The sequence below is a fragment of the Artemia franciscana genome, chromosome 3, assembly GCF_032884065.1.
Source record: "Artemia franciscana chromosome 3, ASM3288406v1, whole genome shotgun sequence".
Classification (NCBI taxonomy): domain Eukaryota; kingdom Metazoa; phylum Arthropoda; class Branchiopoda; order Anostraca; family Artemiidae; genus Artemia; species Artemia franciscana.
The window spans coordinates 40,410,406-40,430,757 of record NC_088865.1 but is presented as its reverse complement, the minus strand read 5'-3'; the positions used below and the strand labels follow the sequence as shown (position 1 = coordinate 40,430,757).

Here is a 20,352-nt window from a genome sequence, read left to right as displayed (position 1 = left end):
TTGGAATCTGAAATGGACGTTTGTGCAAGAACTACCAGATTTTTTCTCTTTCTTCGCTTGCTAGAAATGACTTCTTTTTTAAGTGAGAAACACTTTTGTTACTTTTTGTTAGCTATATATTTTTTTTTCGGGGGGGGGGGAAGACCACGCCACTAAATAATCTGAGAGTTAATATTCCAACCCCACAAAACAGATCACTAGAAATAAAACCTATGACGAAAACCTATGTACAGCTTAAAATTTGACATGAAAAAATAAATGAAATGAAAAGCTACTCAGAAGCATAGTACTACTCAGTAGTACTTATTATGCGGCGTCAATACCTGCCAATATTTAACAAATTTGATCGGTGTTTTGGCCAAACAGCTCAAATTATCATAAAGTACTTAGTTGTTCGTTTGTGCAAAAAAAAAGTTGGCTAAGGCATGAGAATACAGAAGCCATCTCAACATCTGGTACGTCAGAAATATTTTGGCACAAGATTGTTAAAAAACCACAATACCATAAATTTCATTCATTTTTCAATTATGTAGGGTGGTGGTAAACTATTGCCTTCCCAACTATTGACTTTCTTTGATATTTCAAATATCAAATCCTCCAAAAAATTGAAATTTTCATTGAAATTTTCATTCATCTAGCTCAAGTAACCTACTTATCTTTACAATATTGAAGAAAGTTCGTCCAGAAAGCGACTGCTTATCAAGGAATAAATACACTTGAAAATTTTCGGTACAACCAAAGAATTATTACTTTTAGTGAGTAGAATTTAACTATCTTCAAGATTATCAGCCCCAGCCACAACTGAAAAGAGAATGCAGTATTCTGACATTTAGTTATTTATCCCAACACGTTGATTATTTGAATTAGACAAAGCTACATTGTTACAGATACTAAATAAAATAAACTAGTTTTTCAAATGACAGCGAGCATATTAAATGTCAAAACAAACGGAAATGATCCCTAATATGATGGGCCTATTCCCCCTCAAATACTCAATTTTTACGCTACAGTTTTATTAGTACTTTACTAAAAGCATTTTAAAGTGCAAAAAATAATGTCAGTTCGTAATTGCAAGCGTTTTAATAACCTATTTCCTTTTAAAACTATTGAGCAGAAGTTTTGCTGTTTCGAGCAGACAGCAACCCCTTCCATTTCCGAGGTATCGCAAAAAAATACTTGTTATCGAATTTTCATTGCCTTTGTGCTAGAGAATTCGCTCTTGAAGTATCGGAGAAATAAGTCTAACTTTAACATAAAGACAGGGATCGTAAATGTGAGAAACGTTACACCCCCTCCTTTGAACGCTATTTTTAAATTCAAGTTTAATATCCGTTTAAAAATACCTCGAGAGTGATAATCATCCCTGAATAGGTCATCTTTAGAATATATAAAATCCTGTTCAGGGACGAGGGGGGGAGAGGGGTTTAACTGTAGAGAGAGAATTTTTTCTGGAGTTTGAAAAAATATTGAATAAAAAAAAACATTTTATTTAGCAAATAAAAACAACAAAATTTTCAGCTCAAATGTTTGAAGAGACAGTCGGTAAATAAACTACTCGTAACTGCCTACCAACTATATTAGTTAAAGTTAAAAATGATTTCAACGAAGCCAAACAAGTTCTGCGTAAATAGTGGAGGACTAATGAGGGTATTCCCCCTTCCATATTACAGGACAATTTCTGGTATTTGGAATAGTACTCTTTACTGTAATTTAGAAGACTTATTTTTTTTTTATTCTTTCCCCGTGAAAAGCTGGTTCTCCTTATGTACATTACATATTATCAAAATTCCACTTTTTAGAGTTATGGCTACTATTAGAAGAAGTCGTTACCACGAACTGTATGACAGTTCTAAACTTAAGCAGCTGAATTTCCCGAACCTGTGTGTCCAAAATAATCTTCAGAAAGATCCCGCCTACAAAACTTATAGCTTGATCCACGACAAAGGTCACACAGGTGAGTATAACTCAGGTCCGAAGTTGCATATTCTCTGCTTAACGCTCCAGGAAGACAGCTTTTTGAGAAAAACTCAGCGGCAGCCTGCATGCTGTTGCAACCATAATTTCTGATTTGCTGATTGGTCAACAGGTGGGCCATTGGGACAATCCAGCCAGCTGCATGGTTGTATCCTGTGTGACATGTGTTTTTACCTGAAAATTTAAAGCCAATCTGGTTAAAAGTAGAAAATAAATTGGCTGTGCAAGCTTTGGTTTACAAAGATAAGATTTGACACAAGATTCGACACAAAATTGGAAACGGCACATAATGCAATTCTAACAGATAACCCAAATTTAAGCACACATCAAGGGATAGTAGAGTACGTTGAAATATTCTAGTCGATCCAACAGAACACAAGCAACAAAGTAAAATACATTAGAAAAACAATTTCGCTCTCTAGCATAGAGAAGATGGAGGGTTCAGCCTTTCCTTGGGATACCCATAACTTTTAAAACTTGTACCGTAATTTTCAAAAATTTTAGACTGCCATCACACACTTCCACTGTCTTGACAGCTCTACAAGGCCCCTCCCCTCCCCCTCACTAACAAGATTGATTCTTTCTTGCGTTTCTGACAGTTCTGACAAATGCGCATAATATATCCGTTACATAGTAAATATTAGAGGCACAACAATCAAGTTTTTTTTCGAGAGAGGGTGGGATACATCAGAATAGCTAAAAACAAAAAAATCATACAATTAGACATTTGCAGGACAAAGCGCCAATCTTAAATCAACTTTAAGGAGTAAAGTTATGATAAATAAAAGCTACAAACAAATAAGTATAATTGCATATTGCCTTTCAAAATGCAGTGGAAAATATTCGGATGCCCAGAGTTCCCAGCGTCCTCGGAAAACTATATCAAACGAATTAAGTTAAAAGAAATATTCTAAATATCTTCACGTCTGTTTAATTTCAGGTGTATATTAAGACACTTCCATCAAAAATATTACTCTGGGGAACACCAATTATTTGATGAAAACGACGCTAGTCCTGGAAACTATCAGTTCGCATTTGTTAGAATAGTTAGTCCCCCCAAAACAGGAAAGAAGTCTCCAGAGACAACATTGCTCCATGGATCAAGAGAATTTTAAAAGCCGTCTATTTATTGGGTACGTAACCCATTAAAGTGCAGGGATCCAACATTTCCTATACCTACCCATTCAAAAATTTAGTTTGTTATTTTAATTTGTTATAAAAATTTACTTTCAAGAGTTTAATATCCCCCCCAACAGCAACTTATCGGTTTAGAAGTTTACTCCCGCCCCCACGGAAAATATCCCCCCCCCCCAATCCCTCGTGTAAAATATAGCCCAGAAAATACATCCTCGCTGAAAGGAAGTTATTCCAAAAGACTTACTTCCCACTGAAAATTTTCCCAGACGATCCCCCCTCCCCCTGCAGAAAACTCCCGCGCGAAAAATGTCCGTATATTTCCCAATAACAAATACTATCTGTAAGCAATGGACAAATTACAAAAGCTTAAAAAGGCACTTAAACTTCTACAATGGGGTTCTCTGATTTTTTTTTGGCAGTTTGGGGGGAAGGGAGATACCTCAAAGGGTGCATTTTAATACAAAAATATCCCAGCTCTCACTGAGCCGTCAGATAAATACAAAATTAGTTCTAAGGGAGAGACGAAGGGAGGGTAGAGGTAGAAATTGATGTATGATCCCCAGGGCCATAACCAGGATTTTTGCTTGGGGGAGCTCGGGAGAGACAGGGTTTCGAAGGGGATGGGTGCAGAGGAAACTTCAAGAACACATCACACAAATGTGAAATTGATATCTAATCCCTTATGATTTCTGGGAATATTTCTGGTCTACGCTGTTATTATAAAAGTAAAGAGTAACATTAAAACCCAAAACGAGCAGAACTTATTCCGTATGGGAAGGGGACTAACCCTTCCTTATCGAAACCTCCACCTCATGGTCACAGAAACTTCGAAGGGTGCTCATTAGATCAGAAACTGAGAGTTTGTCCTTTTTTTATAAGTCGAAAGTGATTGGAGACCAGCCAGCCGCTGAGAGGGTGGGAGGGCTATTTTCTGGGGTGGGGGAGTATTTTCTTGGGGGGGTTTTCCGGAGGGGGGGGGGTAAACACCGGCCACCAATAAATTTCCAGGTGTTTCCTAACTATATGCCCTAAGGAGCATCTTATTTGTCGTTTTAACGTAACACTCCCCTCCCTCCTTGTGAAGATTCTGCGTGTGCCTGATTTGAGACATAGTCTGGGCTTACCTTTCAGGTAAATGAGTTCAGTAGCAGCATCTCTGGCCTTCGCGACAGCAACAACATAGTATTCCGGCTCTCCTAGATTGTAAACTTCAGATAATATTGGAATGAGATTATATTTGTTACCAGCAGTATAGACATCACCAGCATCCAACATTGTTGCATCGGCTTCGTATGATTCAATCAGCTTCATACAATGGACATCACTGTGGCCTCTATATGAATGAGAATTGGACAGGATAAGTTAAATTTATTTAAAAGAAAACAGAATGCCAAATATGCAAGAAACTCTTTCCATAAGGAAAATTAAACCTTAATTAATTTTGTTGAAACTTTGGGCAACGAGGAAGATGCGCCTTTTAAAAAAGAGATCAGTTGGCCCTTTGAAGTAATTTTGAACAGGCTATGGATTCGATTTCTCTTGATTGGCATTCTTAGTTGGACATATTTTCTGTCAATAATTAATTTTATGTCACATATATCTCTATCGTTAGATGTATGCAAATACTCAAAAAAATTATTTTAAGGTTTCATTATAATAAAATAATATTATAATAATTATTTTTATAAATAATATTTGGATAATTTATTAGCACAAAATAGTATTACAGAAAACAACTGAATGAGTCTTCTGAGATTTTTTTTTTTTTTTGCAGTTTCATTCTTATATAATAAAAAGAAAAAAAATCGCATCCATACCATCCAAAAATTTTAAAGTTTATGAACATAATACGACCAACAAATAGTTTCTTCAAAATTACGATAAAGCAGATTTAACATTTTTATGGTATGTATTAGAATATATTTGTTAGGACAATGTACATTTTTATCTATCTTACGACATTTTATTTTTCATATGTTATATTTGTTGACGCTGATATGTATTTTACTGTTTTCTTACTGATTCAAAACAACAAAATGAATTTAAAACGATTTTTTTTTTTTAGATAACTTTTGTATATAAATTTTATATCTGTTCACTGTCGATTAAAAATTTCATCCCCATTTTGAACTGTTATACTTTCGTCTTGGAAAGGCAGTGTGGTCCCCGGAGTTATCTACATCGACTATATGGGGATAATGTGACCAAGGAGAAGTCTAAATATATTAACACCCATAAGAGACACGCAAATGTTATTGATGTCTTTTAGTTTTACTGCAGATGATGAACATTGTATATGTGTTCGAAATATCCAGTTAAAAATTTTATATCTGTTCACTGTCGATTAAAAGGTTTCATCCCTATTTTGAACTGTTATACTTTGATTTTTTTTTTTTTTTTTTTTTTTTTTTTTTTTTTTTTTTTTTTTTTTTTTTTTTTTTTTACTGTTTTATGGTAGTTTCGCTATAGTTTAAAGATGACAGTTTTTTTTACTGTGCTTTGATATATTTTTTACATTTTTCTGATGTTTTTTTTCACAATCTCATGGTTTATTTTATTATATCTTATGATTTACTCTTACTGTTTTATCATATTTTTTTACATTTTTTTTTTTTTACGGTGAAATGGTGCTTTATTGTTTTGATAAATTGTATGTAATATTAGCTATTTTATTGATATTGATTTTAAATTTCATAAAATAAATATTTAATAAACAGAATGAATTAATCCTCAAAAGTTGAAATAAAATGAAACATAGCAAAGTGCAAAAAACTCATCGTACAGCGTGTTAAAATATATCAAAGCACAGTGAAAAACTGTCACCTTAAAAACATAGCAAAATATATCGTAAAACACAATCCCCAAAAAAGAAGAAGTAATTCAAAATTTGAAAAATCCTATACTTTTTTACATTTTTTCTACGACTGAACAGCGATGACTAAGGCTAGAACGTATTGTCTGAATTTATTATGATATATTAGACCCTTGTAATACATTTCAGAAGATGAAATAGCAGTTAATCAAACTTGAGTTGCCTAAATTGCTTAATAAAATATATTGTGAAATCGGTACTCTACTTATGTGAAATTGGTGCAAAATGTTACGCTAAATGATATGATTTACATGTCATATTTACATATCATGTAGTTTTAGAAACATTATTTGGTTAAACATTTTTGATTAATTTATCTAGAATCAAAGCATAATATCAACTAAATACAATCCAAATTAATAATGGAGTGGATTTTCAATTACCGGATTGACTTTATATTAAAAATCTTTTGACATCGATATTAAACAGCCATGTTAAGTGTTATTTCATTACATCAAACATTAAGTAAAATAAGTGCCTATTTGCTTTATGATAAACTAAGTTTTCTTTGATATTCACTTAAGATGTGTTAAATTAAGTAATTCTTCACTGACACTTACCTACATGAAATAAGCAATTATGTTCTAATAATAAAATAACATAAATAATACATGGACAGTAATCATACCTGATGCACAATAATTCAGGTTGAAGCAACTGGGCTTTGAGAGCAATCTTCATTTTAACACATTTATTGTGAGCAATTTCAGAAGTTGTACAAAACCTGAGTCGTGACACAGGGCATGACCTTATGTCAAAAATTGGCTGCAACGCATCCTGAAGGTAGTCTCCATAGGTTTGGGAATTTCCAAGAATTCTTCTGAATGCCACCGTATCATCCTAATAAAAGCAACAAAATATAAAGCAAAAAAAAAGAAAACAACTGTAAATAGAATGAGAAAGCAGGCCCGCACACTTGGGGGAGGGGGTCTGTCTTTAGGCACAATCCCTCCGTACCAAAGCAAACTCAAGATTAATAATTCACCCATTATCTTCGAATCTTTTTTTTTAGAAACAATTTGCCTCGTATAAACTTTTCTAGCCCTCCTCCTTCTTGCAAGATGAGTAAACAACACGGTAAGTAGAGAGCAATCCTTATTATTATTGAGCGAGCCGCTAAAAGGTTTCCAAACAATAAATACATCAAAGGGTATAATTTCTATCTCAATTCTAAATATTTAACCCTAATTAAGGATGGAGTTACGCAAAGAAATTTATTATCACAAGAACACTTGCATAGCTGTAGAGAAAGAGGCGGGGGAGCAATCCTGGAAAGGGAATACCATTTTAATGGTAAAGATACAGTCAAATTTCAGCGTATCCCCAGCGTACCCCAGAACAGAAGTTTCAACTACATATCTATAAAGTTGCGGAATTATCTATATGACAATTGTCTAAACGAAATTACCATGCATCTATAATACTACACAATTTTGTGTTTTCCTGAAAAGCAAAGTCGGATTTCACAGCGATGATCGCAACGAACCGACTGTCTTAAAAACTGTAAGATTAAATGTAAAATGTAACAGGTGAATGAGACATTGAATTCAAGTTTCTCATTCTTTTAACAGGTCTTGCCACAGCACTGCGCCATTGTCGGCCCTTTTCGTGCCTCAAAATAACACTTCGAAGAGAAGCAAAATGCTAAACACTAAAAACTATGTTGGCTATCGGATTCAAAATTATCAGAAAAGCTTGTATAAAACCTTACAATTACCATTTTATCCATAAATATATACGCAGTTCGAACGAATTAAAAACAAACAGTTTTATTTAAATGAAACTAAAGATAAAAGTAAGAACTTTACTTTTAGTTTTAGGAAATAGAAATTAGTCTGTAAGGAAATGATAGAAGTTTCTGACCCTCTCAGCACCCATAATCTATGTCTAATTAATCCAAATACATTCTTTCAAATGAAGAAAGGTCAGAGGTTAAATCCTCTTCCCTGTACTCATTCTAGTTTTCCTCACGCAGATTTATCTTTTGAACATTATCGTCAAAATAAACTTTAGAGGTATTAGGTCGTCCTCTCAATTTCCTCAGAAAAAATCCGCTGGCTTTTACCCTAATAACTGTTACAAACTATACCTTACTCTACAACCATTAGTTATACTGGATAACCTGTTTATGGTAACGGTTCATTTTTCATAGCTTTTTGCGTGTTAAGGGACGAATGTGCCGACACCCGTCATGGCTTCTTAAACTGAGAGGCCATTTAAAGAGGATTTTGACAGGCCTAATTCAATTAGCTATTTCAGATTGTTTTTTTTCAATAGCATCTTGAGCTAACTTGGGCCAAAATTGTTGGTTTGCAGGACAAAACGACAGACATTAACCCTTTAGGGGGAAAATGACAGACATTAGCCTTTTACGGGACAAAACAACAGGCATTAGCCTTTTACTGTTACTTTAAGTAAAGACACTTTACACATTAGCCTTTTGCAGTAAAATTTTAACTTTTCGTTCAAATCAGCGCTTTACCAATAACCTATGACTATTAGTTTGATACGGTCATTCCTGGACAAAAATAACACCTAACAAGCACGTATTCGCAATCTTTCTTCTCAGGAGAACTGCAGTTCTCCTGAGTTCTCCTCTTGTTTTAAAGATAGCCGGTTGAAACTTCTATTTAAGGATTTTCATACATGCGGAATTTCATTGGAAATTTCGGTCCTATTTCAAAAATTTACAAGGTTTCTCGTTTTAATAACTGTTGGTCATTAAATTTTAATTAACCAGTTTAAAATACTTAGAATCAGCATCAAAACAGATTCATTACATGAAGATATATTGTAGATAAAAATTACATTTTTTTTCCATATTTCAGTTTCAGTTAAAAATGGCCAGTCTTTACTTACAGTTTTACTACCACGATCTGTTTGATCCAGGCTTCTCTTAAATGTGAAAGCATGTCTCTCCCCCCCCCCCAGGATAAAACTTACTGCTTACATTAAAATTTAATTCTTACATAGCAATGCTTCTGAAACTGACCATCAACCCTGAAAAAGTTCACCCATTAAAATGCTTCACAAGGGTAAGGTAAATTTTGCTTGTGACGTCACCAATCTTAGGAACGACCCTAGTTCTTATAAAGCGTATAAACAATAATTTGACAGCTTGATATGAGACTTATGCACAGTTCCGAAGTTTTAAAGCAGAAGACAGAGGATCTTTTCCTGAGGGAAAGTGGAGGAACCCTCGAAAGTAGTGTGTAAGATGAAGAACTATCTTCACACACTTAGATGCACAGAGGGCGAAATCAGAGTAGGGAGCTTTTTCCGAGATAAAAACTGTTAAAATAACTGTCAGACGAGAAATTGGCAATATAGAATATGAAAAATTATTTTTGGCATTTCACATCCTTTCTTCATTATCTCTCGCTTTCTCACTTCAATTAAGTTTCAACACAACGTCTAATACTATCATATCAGGGAAAGTAGAACTTTTGATTTTCGTGGAGCCTTGATTTCTGGATGGCGTTACCAGCACTGAAATAGCCGCCAAAGCCTTAATTAAGTTTAGGTTTATTTTTGATTTCTTGCAGCTTTTTCTGCTATGATGGTATAAATCATCGAAAATCGGGCATTCCAAATTTTTATTAGTGCCCCAATATAACAGTAATGTACGAGAAACCCTATTTATGTAACTAAATTCATTACATGTGATATTATCGCCATCTACTTGGTCACTGTGCAGGTACTTTGACTTTTAAAGAGCCCACCAGGAAGCATTCAAAGCTTGAACTCCTGTGATGAACTCTTGACATATTTCTATTATAATTACCACGGCCAAAGAGTCTGAAACATTTATCTACCTTGAGCTTCTTACCCAAAACGGAATGGTGGCAACCAAATCCAGAACAAGTCGTCATACGAATTCCTTTTCCCTTTCTTTAGCAGTGTTCTCTGTATTTTATTTACAAAAAAAAAAAAGGCATTTAGTCTGGCTTCAGCCATGACTACGATTATTCTTTCGTTAATATATGATCCTGATTTTATAGAAGTGTATTTTTTTACGTCAATTAAATGTCAAAAAAATCGTTATCTGAAGGGACACAAAAACTCGTATATTCACAGAAGAAAAAAGAAAAAATCATACCTGAAAGATCAAGTTATGTTGATTACCATACCTAGGTACAGACTCGAACAGGTTAAAGGGATCTTGAATAAAATTTCTAGAAGGAGAAATTTGCTCAGGAACTGTTCTTCCAAATTGTTCCAGAAGTGTCTGAAATCAGACAAAACATATTTAACGTTGGAACACAAATACAAAAATATTGCCCTCCTTAACCACAAACACATAACTCAAGTAACAGTGAATAAAGCCTCATAATTCCGATAATTAAGATCATTTACCCGTTATATATCTATAGCTGCACACAAGGAGGAGGAGGAATGGCAGGATAAAACAGCCCTGAAATTGGTTAAACGCCTCTCCCTATGGAAAAATAGCGACCTTTTGAGCGCTTCAAGAGATAAGTTTGGAAATCGCAGTGTATGGTCTGATCAAGGCCATTTTTTTTGTGCGCGAAACTTAGAGTGCTCCAATCAGGCGCATCTGGTCAATTGACGACCTTATACAGTGATTTCAATATTTGTTTTATTTATTTTTCGGTTGCAGTATAATTATGATATAAATGAAAAGAGTTGGCGACTATGTTCTTGAAATGTCCACGTGACAACGAGCTACCTGGATATTTCGGAATTAATTGGAAAATTTTCTTCTTCTTTTGATATTATAGGATTATAATAATAATGATAATAATAATAATTTACTGAAACCCTCTTTACATACATAAAATGCACTTAGATGAGTACAAAAATACAGAAAAATAAAATAAAATGGAAACATTAAACAAGAAAAAACTCACAAAAGAAAAAAACGAACAACATCTCAGCTATTTTCGTAACACAATTAAGCTAAACAATTAAGTGGAAAGTCGATAATATTTTCTCAACGCTTGTGGAACCTATCCACAAGCTGGTCGATTTTTGAGGAAAAATCGAAAACGCCATATCTACTCTAGAGTCCAGAGCAGCAATTACAAAAGATATTTGCAAAAACGGAAAAATAAAGATATAATTTTTTCCGCTCAGGTATTGTGAAAAAACTCCACAAAAGGACCAAGAAAAAGACATACAGTGCAAAAAAGGTGTTATAAAGTCTGCCCACGGTTATTTTGTGAAACTGGCCTTTAACTGGAGCAAGCAGCCCATACGATTTTCTAAGCTTTTCTTTTAACTTTTCTAAGCAGCGCCGAGATGAAAAATTTTTTCATTTCCAAACAAAAACAACTTAGAAACAGTAGGGATTCTTTTTTCGATATATATATATATATATATATATATATATATATATATATATATATATATATATATATATATATATATATGTATATATATATATATATATATATATATATATATATATATATGCATATATATATATATATATATATATATATATATATATATATATATATATATATATATATATATATATATATATATATCTGGTGTTTTGCTGAAGACGGCCCTTGGACATAGGGCCGAAATATCCACTGACTTCAATGCCACTGTCTTGGAAAAAAAAATTCCCGATTGTTTTTAAGTTGTTTTTGTTTGATATGGAAAGGCAGTGCGGTCTTCATCGCTATTTATTCATTTTCAGGTTATGATCTTCATGTTAAGAACCAAGTAGTGATGGGTTGTGGTGGTGTTGGTTTCCTTGCGAAGAATTGGTGCAATTAAAATGAAAGGGATAATCTGAGTATATGGATTGAAAGTAAGGTTGAAGTTTTTTCAATTGAAATAGAATTTGACGGGAGAAAGAATATAATTAGTATGGTGTATAAGCCGTCTAGTGTTCACCTGGATGATTTTGTGGGAGGTATGAGTCACCTGATTTCGAAGGTACCGTCTAGATCTAGCCATATTGTTATGGGTGATTTTAATTTTAACCAGCTTGATTTGTCTAATCGTAATTTTGATTTTTTTTAATTTTATGATGTCAAATGATCAATACACGCTTATGAGCGTGCCCACAAAGATTATTGGACGGAGTGCAACCCTAATTGATAATATTTTCGTTCGTTCTGCCGATTTAAAGCTTTATTAGCTGATATTGTGGCTTTTCCTTGTTCTGACCATCTTCCATTGGTGAATTTTATGAAGCGTCAGTCGCAAAGACATAAGGAAAATAAAATAAAGATAAGGTTAATGAAAAAAGAAATCTTCAAAAGTTTTTGGAGGAAGTTAGTGCAATCGATTGAACTTCTGAAGTTCTGAACTTCTGAAGAAGAATCCCCTACGAGAGCCCTTGATTATCTAATGTCTGCTATTCTACCTATTTATAATAGTGTGTGTCCCGTTAAGGTAATGAAAGTGAAGAAACAGGAACCCCATAAGCGATGGATAACAAGTGAAATACTGGAAGAAAGAAAGCGAAGGATTGAGCTTCATCAAAGACCTCAAGATGATAAAAGTGATGGAAAAAACAGCGACATTTAGTGAACAAATTGCGTCGCAAAGCTATGGCCGAATATTATGATAGAAAGTTCTCAAATAGTTAAGGAAATATGAAAGAACATGGAAACTGATAAATGAAGTGACCAGTGGGAATGCTGAAATTGGAAGCGAATGTTCGCAAGACATATTTAATGACGTTCTGTAGAGTGTGCCGTCCAGGCACACCGCTGGATGTGTCTGGCCAGGTAACTTTGTGTGGTAATCCTATTCAACAAGTAGATCATCTCCACTACCTTGGTTTTTATCTTGATTGCCCTCTGGCATGGAAATGTCAGTGGCGCAATTTTGTCAAAATTGCCCGTGGGGTAGGCATACTTCGATGCCTGCAGCACTTTCCCCCTCAAAGAATACTTCTAACTATATATTATTCGTTGGTTTATCCATACATTTCCTACGATTGGCTCTTATGGAGCAGTAACTTCTTATGCAACTATAGAAGAGTGCAAGTTCTGCAAAATAAAGCTGTTAGAACAATCGGTAGGTATGTCCAGGATGTACATGACACCTGTGCTTGTTTTAGGTTCCTGAAGCTCCTTAATGTAGGTCAGATAAGAGATTACCAAGCTACAATATTTGTGTTTCAGTGCATGAATGTTTTAACCCCTGACGTTTTTAAGAGTTTTTACCAAATTAACAGGGACCTGCATAATTATGGAACTAAACGAAGTGATAATATAGTTGTTGATTTGCGTCGCGGTACCAGGTCTTCATTTTCAATGAAGTATTGAAGAGTGATGGAGACTGGATTTGTTATGATTATTAATATTTTATATTCATAATTATCAATAATTTTCTTTCATTCAGCTATTTATTTATTTATCTTTTTTTCATATATATAGGTTACAATATTTTTTTTCGTTTTGATTTATATACAATAGTTTTAATTCAATAGTTCAGGTTTGAAAAAATAGTTGAGTTAATAGGTAAGCAGTTACGTGGACTTTCGCGCGACCACAAACCCTCATAGGTCTTCTCCAGCACGAAAGGGTTGGTTAATTTATTTATTGTGAATTTAGAATAATAAACTTATGAACTTATGAAAAAAAAAACTGTAAACGTAATTCTTCGAATGAGCCCTTTATCGTCTCGCAACGACCATCCAGTGACCAGCTAGCTCGAAATTAAAAGAAGAAAAAAACGAAAAGGAGACAGATCAGTACTATCCACGCTAAAATACGATCTTTGGTTTTTAGGGTGGGAACTGTAAACATCCCGTTAGAAATTTTCGACCATGGCAATTTCAACAGTGTACTTTTTATTTCGACCCAACGCCATTTTCGATAGGTTTCGGGCTTTTTTTCGAAAATAGGGGAAATTTGTTTTTGTGCTCAAGAGCTATATTGAAGTTTAACGTGGGTAATAATTGAAATTCTCGAACCAGCATCAAATAATTTTATTGCATAGAATAGTTTTCTAAAAATAAATTATTTCTTTATTTTCGGTTACTATGCGCTGAGATTTGCTATGCTGCACTGCTGCTGCATCCATGTCATTCTTTGAATACGAACAGCGATAAATCCCTAGATCCACCTTTTCTACTGACTTTTACTATAAAGTCCTTTCTACCTCCTTGCAAACTGCTCAACCTTACTTAAATTGCTCCAAAATCTAATTTAACGGTACTGCAAGCTTCTTATTCTGTTTTGGACCAACTTTAAAGTAAATATTGAGCTCCAGGTTCTCAATATCCGAAGGATATCTTGGAGTTAGACTAGAGTTAGAACGAGAAAATTAGTCATCAAATTCCTCAGACTCTCTGGTTCTTTCGTATTTCTATTCTAAACTAAGAGAGCGAGCTTACATAAGTTGCTAAATAAGCTTGTGAGTGACTGTATGGCCGCCACTCTCTCAACAAAAGTCATACTTCCATAGGCAAATGGATCTAAGTAAGCTGCACGTTGGTAGCACCCCAAATTAAATTTAGGGCTGTGAATGAAGTACTTCTTCAACTGGACCAATAACTGGTCCTGGAAACAATTTTCGAGCTGGTTCGCCGATTTCGCCTCGCAGAGTCTTACCAGCCCCTTCACCAGCCTATACGCTTCACTTGAGATTGTGTAGGTAGATCCAAGGGCAATTTCAATCACCTCTTCAAAAGAGCCCCAACAACAAGATGTGCTCTGAAGCATAGACCATTCCTGCTCGGTCAGTTCTAGTTCTCTAATCCTAATATTTTGAATATTAAGGTCATAAAATTTCTGAAGGGCAGACTTTCTCTGGAGGGAGGAACTGGCCATGGTTTGTATGCTGTTCCAGCAAACTTTCATGCCATGAGAGATGTGGCCATTCACCCCTATGTCTTTGCAAAGCCATTCAAATGTGTCACGTTGGATATTCGATTTTTCCAGTAACTTCAGGGCTTATGCAACTTCTACAGAGCAGCAATTATTGACACTTTGACTGTCTCTACTGCTGCCTCCAGAGTCAGATGTAGTTTCGGCCCACTCGTCACACGCACTTTCTTCATCAAACTCGTCAGGGTCACCAATATCAGACCTGGTGTTAGCAATATCCTCATCTATGACATCGCGTAGGTCACCTTCGGTTCCATCAATCTTTTGCTCTCTGATAGAGCTTTCTTCCACTTCATCATCACGGTCATAAGATTCACATTTAACTAATTGCTCTACGTCAATTTCTCCCCAGAACTTGAGAGCATTGGTTGCATAAAGGTGAAGGCAATGACCAAAGCATGAAGACCTTTCAATCCCCCAAAGATAGCGGGCTTTAACAACATTTGAACCTGAGTCATATACTACAAAAAATAATTTGCCCGAAATTGTATATGTTTTCATGGCCACTCTGATGGCTGCAAGTATATTTTAAGCTGTGTGTCTAACTGTCTAGCACTTGAAGTGTGTTCTTCTTTTGTGATCCAGACGCTTTGGCCTTTCACCACCAGACTTCAGCACAAAAGTTCGCTGACCTCTATCGGCTAGGCAATAGCACAGACACAAGCCCTCGGCAAAATGAAAAAAAAAAACAGGAAAAAAGGACAGAAACGGAAAAAACAGGTTAAGTAAAAACAGAAACAGAAACAGGTCCGACAAAAACAGATGACGTGTTTCTGCTCTCTGCTCTTTTTTTTAAACAAAAACAGATACAGAAATAAAACAGAAACAGTGCCGAGGCTTCATCTAAAGGCGGCCTGGGAGAAGATTGTAAAATTTATTCCACCAGAGTCTTATAGACTTATCACACAATTTTATAGTCTTATCACAACAACAATCGGTACAACAGTAGAAGGGGCGAATGAAAGGGAAAAACAGCTAGACAACTAGTACAATCCGTCAAAAACCACCATGCCTTCCCTTTCCTCGCAACATTTCGGCTGGTGATGCTTCTGGTAAGACCCCTGCTTCTGGCTCCAGCATTATAGACTATACGGCATTTAGAGCTGTTCTCTTCTTTGTCAATGAACATACTTATTTTTTTTTTTTTTTTGAAATATACGGAAGCTTTTGGAAGATTAACTTATTTATATGAAGCCGCAGCAGACTTTGCAGGGGCTGTGCGAAAAAGGAGACACTAAAAATCCAAATACATGAAGACTTAAAAAGTGCATTTTCAAACCAAAATATCATAATTTCAAAAAAAAAAACTTCTGATAAATGGGGAGAGGGAGAAAGAAACAACGTCAGCACCTGTTTTGATTTCTGACAAGCAGGATCAGATGACTCGCCACAAATTGATTCTGTTTCGTCTAATATCAAATCTTTAATCGTGTGTAATATCTATGTTGTCAAATTCTTTTTGTTTACGTATCTAAATTTGAAATGTTCTTTTCAAATTTTCGCGAGACATCTTAAGTGGGAGTCCCCTAGTCCCGGGCAAAGGTAGGACTGATACAAAATACCGTGTTAAAACTAACAAGATAACCACACAGCCTACCTCTAACTGAGCTTGGTATTTCTGCCTTTCTTCTATAGTTTTCGCAGATGATGTCATTATGGCATCATTGGGAATACGTCCCCAGTTACACTCAAGAAATTCTCTCGGCAGACGACGACTTCCATCAGGACAAAGAAGCTGGAATTGTTCCTCACGAAGTTCCTCTGAAAAATACAACACCAGGAATAAAATAAAATAAATAGTGAAAGAAGCAACATTAAAACTATGACTGCAAAAGAAACTAAGAACAATAAACGAAGCCAAAACCTATGGATTAGTTGGCTCGCTATGAAAGGGAATTTTCTTTCTTTTTTTTGATCAAATCAGTAACTGATGAAACATCTTGCACAACAGCAACTTCGAACTTAGAGGCACTTACCTACACTTGTACTTGTCACTCCCGTGGAGCAAACGGTAAAATTTTAATTTGCATGATCTTGGATAAATATATTGACAATGTCTGGCCACCCTGATTGCCAACGGTAGCCATGCCACAAAAATTTCCAATTAGCACGAGGTCTATTTTGAAAGTTTTTATTCACGTCTTAGTTCTTCTGCATGGCGTTTCCTCCAGTCTACGAGGGTTTTGCACTGGAGTTCCTTTCCTGCCCAAAGCTACGTCTGGTTTTCGGAGGAAGACAATTTAGGAAGTGAACCTCCAGCACAATTTTGAGTTTGAAGTAGCCTACATTAGGATATTGGCAATTAGGAAAAGTGAAAATTAAAATTGACCCGCTTCGATTCCCAGTTATCCAATATAAAAGCTATGTTCGGAAAGAAGTCAAATTTCACTTGGGCGGCCGTATTACCAAGCTGGGATCAAACCCACTGCTCAACCACAGAAAAAAAAATCTAATTCCATTTGTTTTTCTTTCGGATTAGATTCGAAAAATTTTTCACTTCGGCCAGCAAAATTATGTGTGAAATATATAAAAATTCATATTTATGCATTCGATATTTTTCTAGAGACATTAAAAATATTTGCTTCCAATGACAATTTATACGACTTTCCTTTCAAACAATAACACAAATCAGTGCTTCCCGGTGGTTTTATTCAATAAAAAAAAAATTACGTTCCTGTTTTGGGAAAGCAAAAAAAGGAAGCAGGAAGAAGAAAGATGGATATAAAAATAAGGATGCATGAAGCAGGAACTTAGTAAATTTATAGAAACATCTCTTCATATCAAAAATACCTGATCCTTTTAGTACTACCTATTTCTACTCTGGGCAGCAGCCAGTGGACTATCTACTTCATATTGCAGGGTAATTGCTGGTCCATGGTAGCAGAACAAGCAGGAGCTTATCAAAATAAAATAAGGTATTTCTTAACGTCGAAACATGTTACAATAAGAAATAATATCGAAACTGTACGAGAGCAAAAATTAAAAAAGAAAATTTCGAGTCCACCAGAAACAACAAAATACTAAAGAAAGTACAAAAATCACAGCAAATAATTAAATCCCACACCCCTCAAGTAGAGCACACTCTACTGGAACGATTTGGGCTCTATATGTTCTTTATTTTTCTTCTGAATACTTCGTGTGGACGTAGAAACTTGGGAAACGGCTCATTCAATTATAATTCAAAAGTTTTAGCGCCCTTTTTAAGAGTCAAAAGTGATTGGATTGAAGCAAGAGGGGATTTTTGAAAAGAAAACTTGTTTTTTGGCAACTTTTACTCATTATATGACGTCAGAAATCATGCTAAACTTCTAGTAAATCGCCCTTAACTGGGTTTGGAGTTATGTCAGCAAACACTTCACGTTTCATTAATAAAAAACGTAACTGAATTAATTAAATAAACAATTAATTAGTTATTGTGTCAATTAAATAACGTCATAAAAGACGTGGTCAAAGACAAAAAAGAAGAAATAACAATAATAGGGTAAAAAGAAGACAAGGCTTGGCAAAAAGACAGAAAAAAAAACACTAGGCCAAGTTTTAATAGAGGGAGGAAGGAATTATACTCATGGGCTTTAAAATAGCTTTATATCCTAGTCCAAAGTGATTAAAGCCTTTCTGACGATTAATAGGCCAAAATTATCCATGAAAAGGCACAAAAAACAAAAGCTGAACGTACTGAACATTGGATTATTGACCATCCTGCGAACACTGGTGTGCTTCAAGAAAGCTATTTCTCCAACCTCTACGAGACAACGGAAAGCACCCTGATAACCAGCATAAGGATCTTGACTACTACATCTTTCACCTGGAATAGCTCCAATGCATAGTCGACAAAGGCCATTTGAGTTATCACCTATAATAATGTTTATATTATGGATGGCAGAAAAAAAGAAACAGCTAAAAATAATGAACAATGACTAGTAAACCAAATTAAACGAGTAACATAATATTCCAAGCCTCTGTAAAAAATAAAAAAAAAATCTTTTACTACGAGACTATGCTTTTCAGTGATTAGGTCTGGTTGCTTTTACACAGTCATTTTTTCCCGTTTTTGATTACAAGGATGCGTCAAAAGTGATGACTTGCCACTAGTTCTGGTAGCTGCCAAACATTTTTACTTATGTTATCCCTTCTCTTGAATGCCTTGAGAGAAGGATTTAACAGGATTATCTCTGCTAGCAACGAATTGCTGGTAACAGATGGTATTCCATGTAGAAACGGATTGTCGGTAGAAATTCGTTTACAAGTATCACTGGCGGGGTGTAGTCCTGAAGAGCTGTACTTTACCGAGTTGATCACAAAGGCTTTGCTTTGTTTGGAACTATCTGATTGGAACTCCTCTAATAGAGGGCAATGCATGTATTGCGTTTCATTAAATGAAAAATAAATATTTACAGAAATGAAAAAAGATAATAGCTTAGAAGGAAATTATGGTATCTTCATCACATAGTAAGAATTAGTACGTTTGTTTTTACCCAAAAACTATGTTCCTACACTGAACAATAGGGTTTGGTTTATTCCAATTATCATTTAAAATTTGAACTTGTTGGGAGGGTGTAAAGATGGAGGCTTTGAATAGATTGAGATGAGGTTTCTTAGCTGTATTGGCTTAAGGCGGCTTGGTGCTGCAGTGAGTTGTTTTAGTGGTAATAGTTTTCAAGTTTTATCTTCTAAGCCATATACACCGGAGTTAGTTGGGAGCCCTAATCGATCTCTTTATATGAGGGGATGGGCGGGAATGTCATCAAAGAGGATTAAGTGAGATTCTTTTCTAAGTAAGAACGCCCCCGTCCCCCTCCCCTGTGTACAGGCTGATATGCGTAACAAGATGTGTCTAGAGCCACACAAAAAACTGATAGCTTCCTTAAACAATACTTTTTTCTTTTCTTTTTTAAACTAAAATCCAAAAAATTTAAACCTATCTCTAAACTTTATCGCTAAAATTTGGAAAATAATAAAAATGAGATAAAGGCAGCCATTTAGACTAGAAAAAGAGGCCCTCCTTTTACTTAAGCTGGGTTCTGAGTGGAATCGAATTTCACCCCGGTTACCAGATCTCTCGTCACACAATTAACACGAGTAATTAACCTCCTGTGAGCGAATATTCGGTTCAATCCTTTTTCAGATCAGAGTTGATGAATTTGAGGATTTAAGCTATTTCTTTTCTTGGCACAGCCTTTGTTTAAGGGCGTTTGGCTCTACGAGATACGACAAGATTTGAATTTATGAAATTAGAGAAAACGAGAAATTGAAATATTCCACTTATCCAAAGTTCACTCTATAGTTTCTAATTTTGGTGTAATTTTAAAATCCCTGGGGAGGTCAAATAATATTTCTGAGGATACTACCCCAAATTCTAAGTGATTTATACGCTAGTAAAGACTTCTTTTCAGGCCTTAAATTACAAAACACAGAAAAATAATTTTATTATTTTAATTTTCTTCTTTAAGAAAACAGCAACAGGTTTGCGAAACATGCGTGTCACGCCGACCCATACGGCCGTTAAGAAAGCAACAAAAAAAAATTACGAAGTGAAATTCCGGTAAG

At 35.0% G+C, this 20,352-nt stretch overlaps 1 protein-coding gene across 1 annotated transcript in view; it reads right to left on the bottom strand.

Moving 5' to 3' along the window:
* Positions 1-1,878: 1,878 nt before the first annotated feature.
* LOC136025264 (transferrin 2-like) overlaps positions 1,879-20,352 on the bottom strand; it is a gene marked incomplete at its 3' end in the record, with an annotated part of 54,135 nt that continues 35,661 nt past the window's right edge. The window contains 6 exon segments of the mRNA XM_065701121.1: positions 1,879-2,148; positions 4,236-4,444; positions 6,612-6,823; positions 10,083-10,211; positions 16,403-16,566; positions 18,482-18,658. Of these exon segments, the coding sequence (XP_065557193.1) occupies positions 1,879-2,148; positions 4,236-4,444; positions 6,612-6,823; positions 10,083-10,211; positions 16,403-16,566; positions 18,482-18,658 (1,161 nt within the window).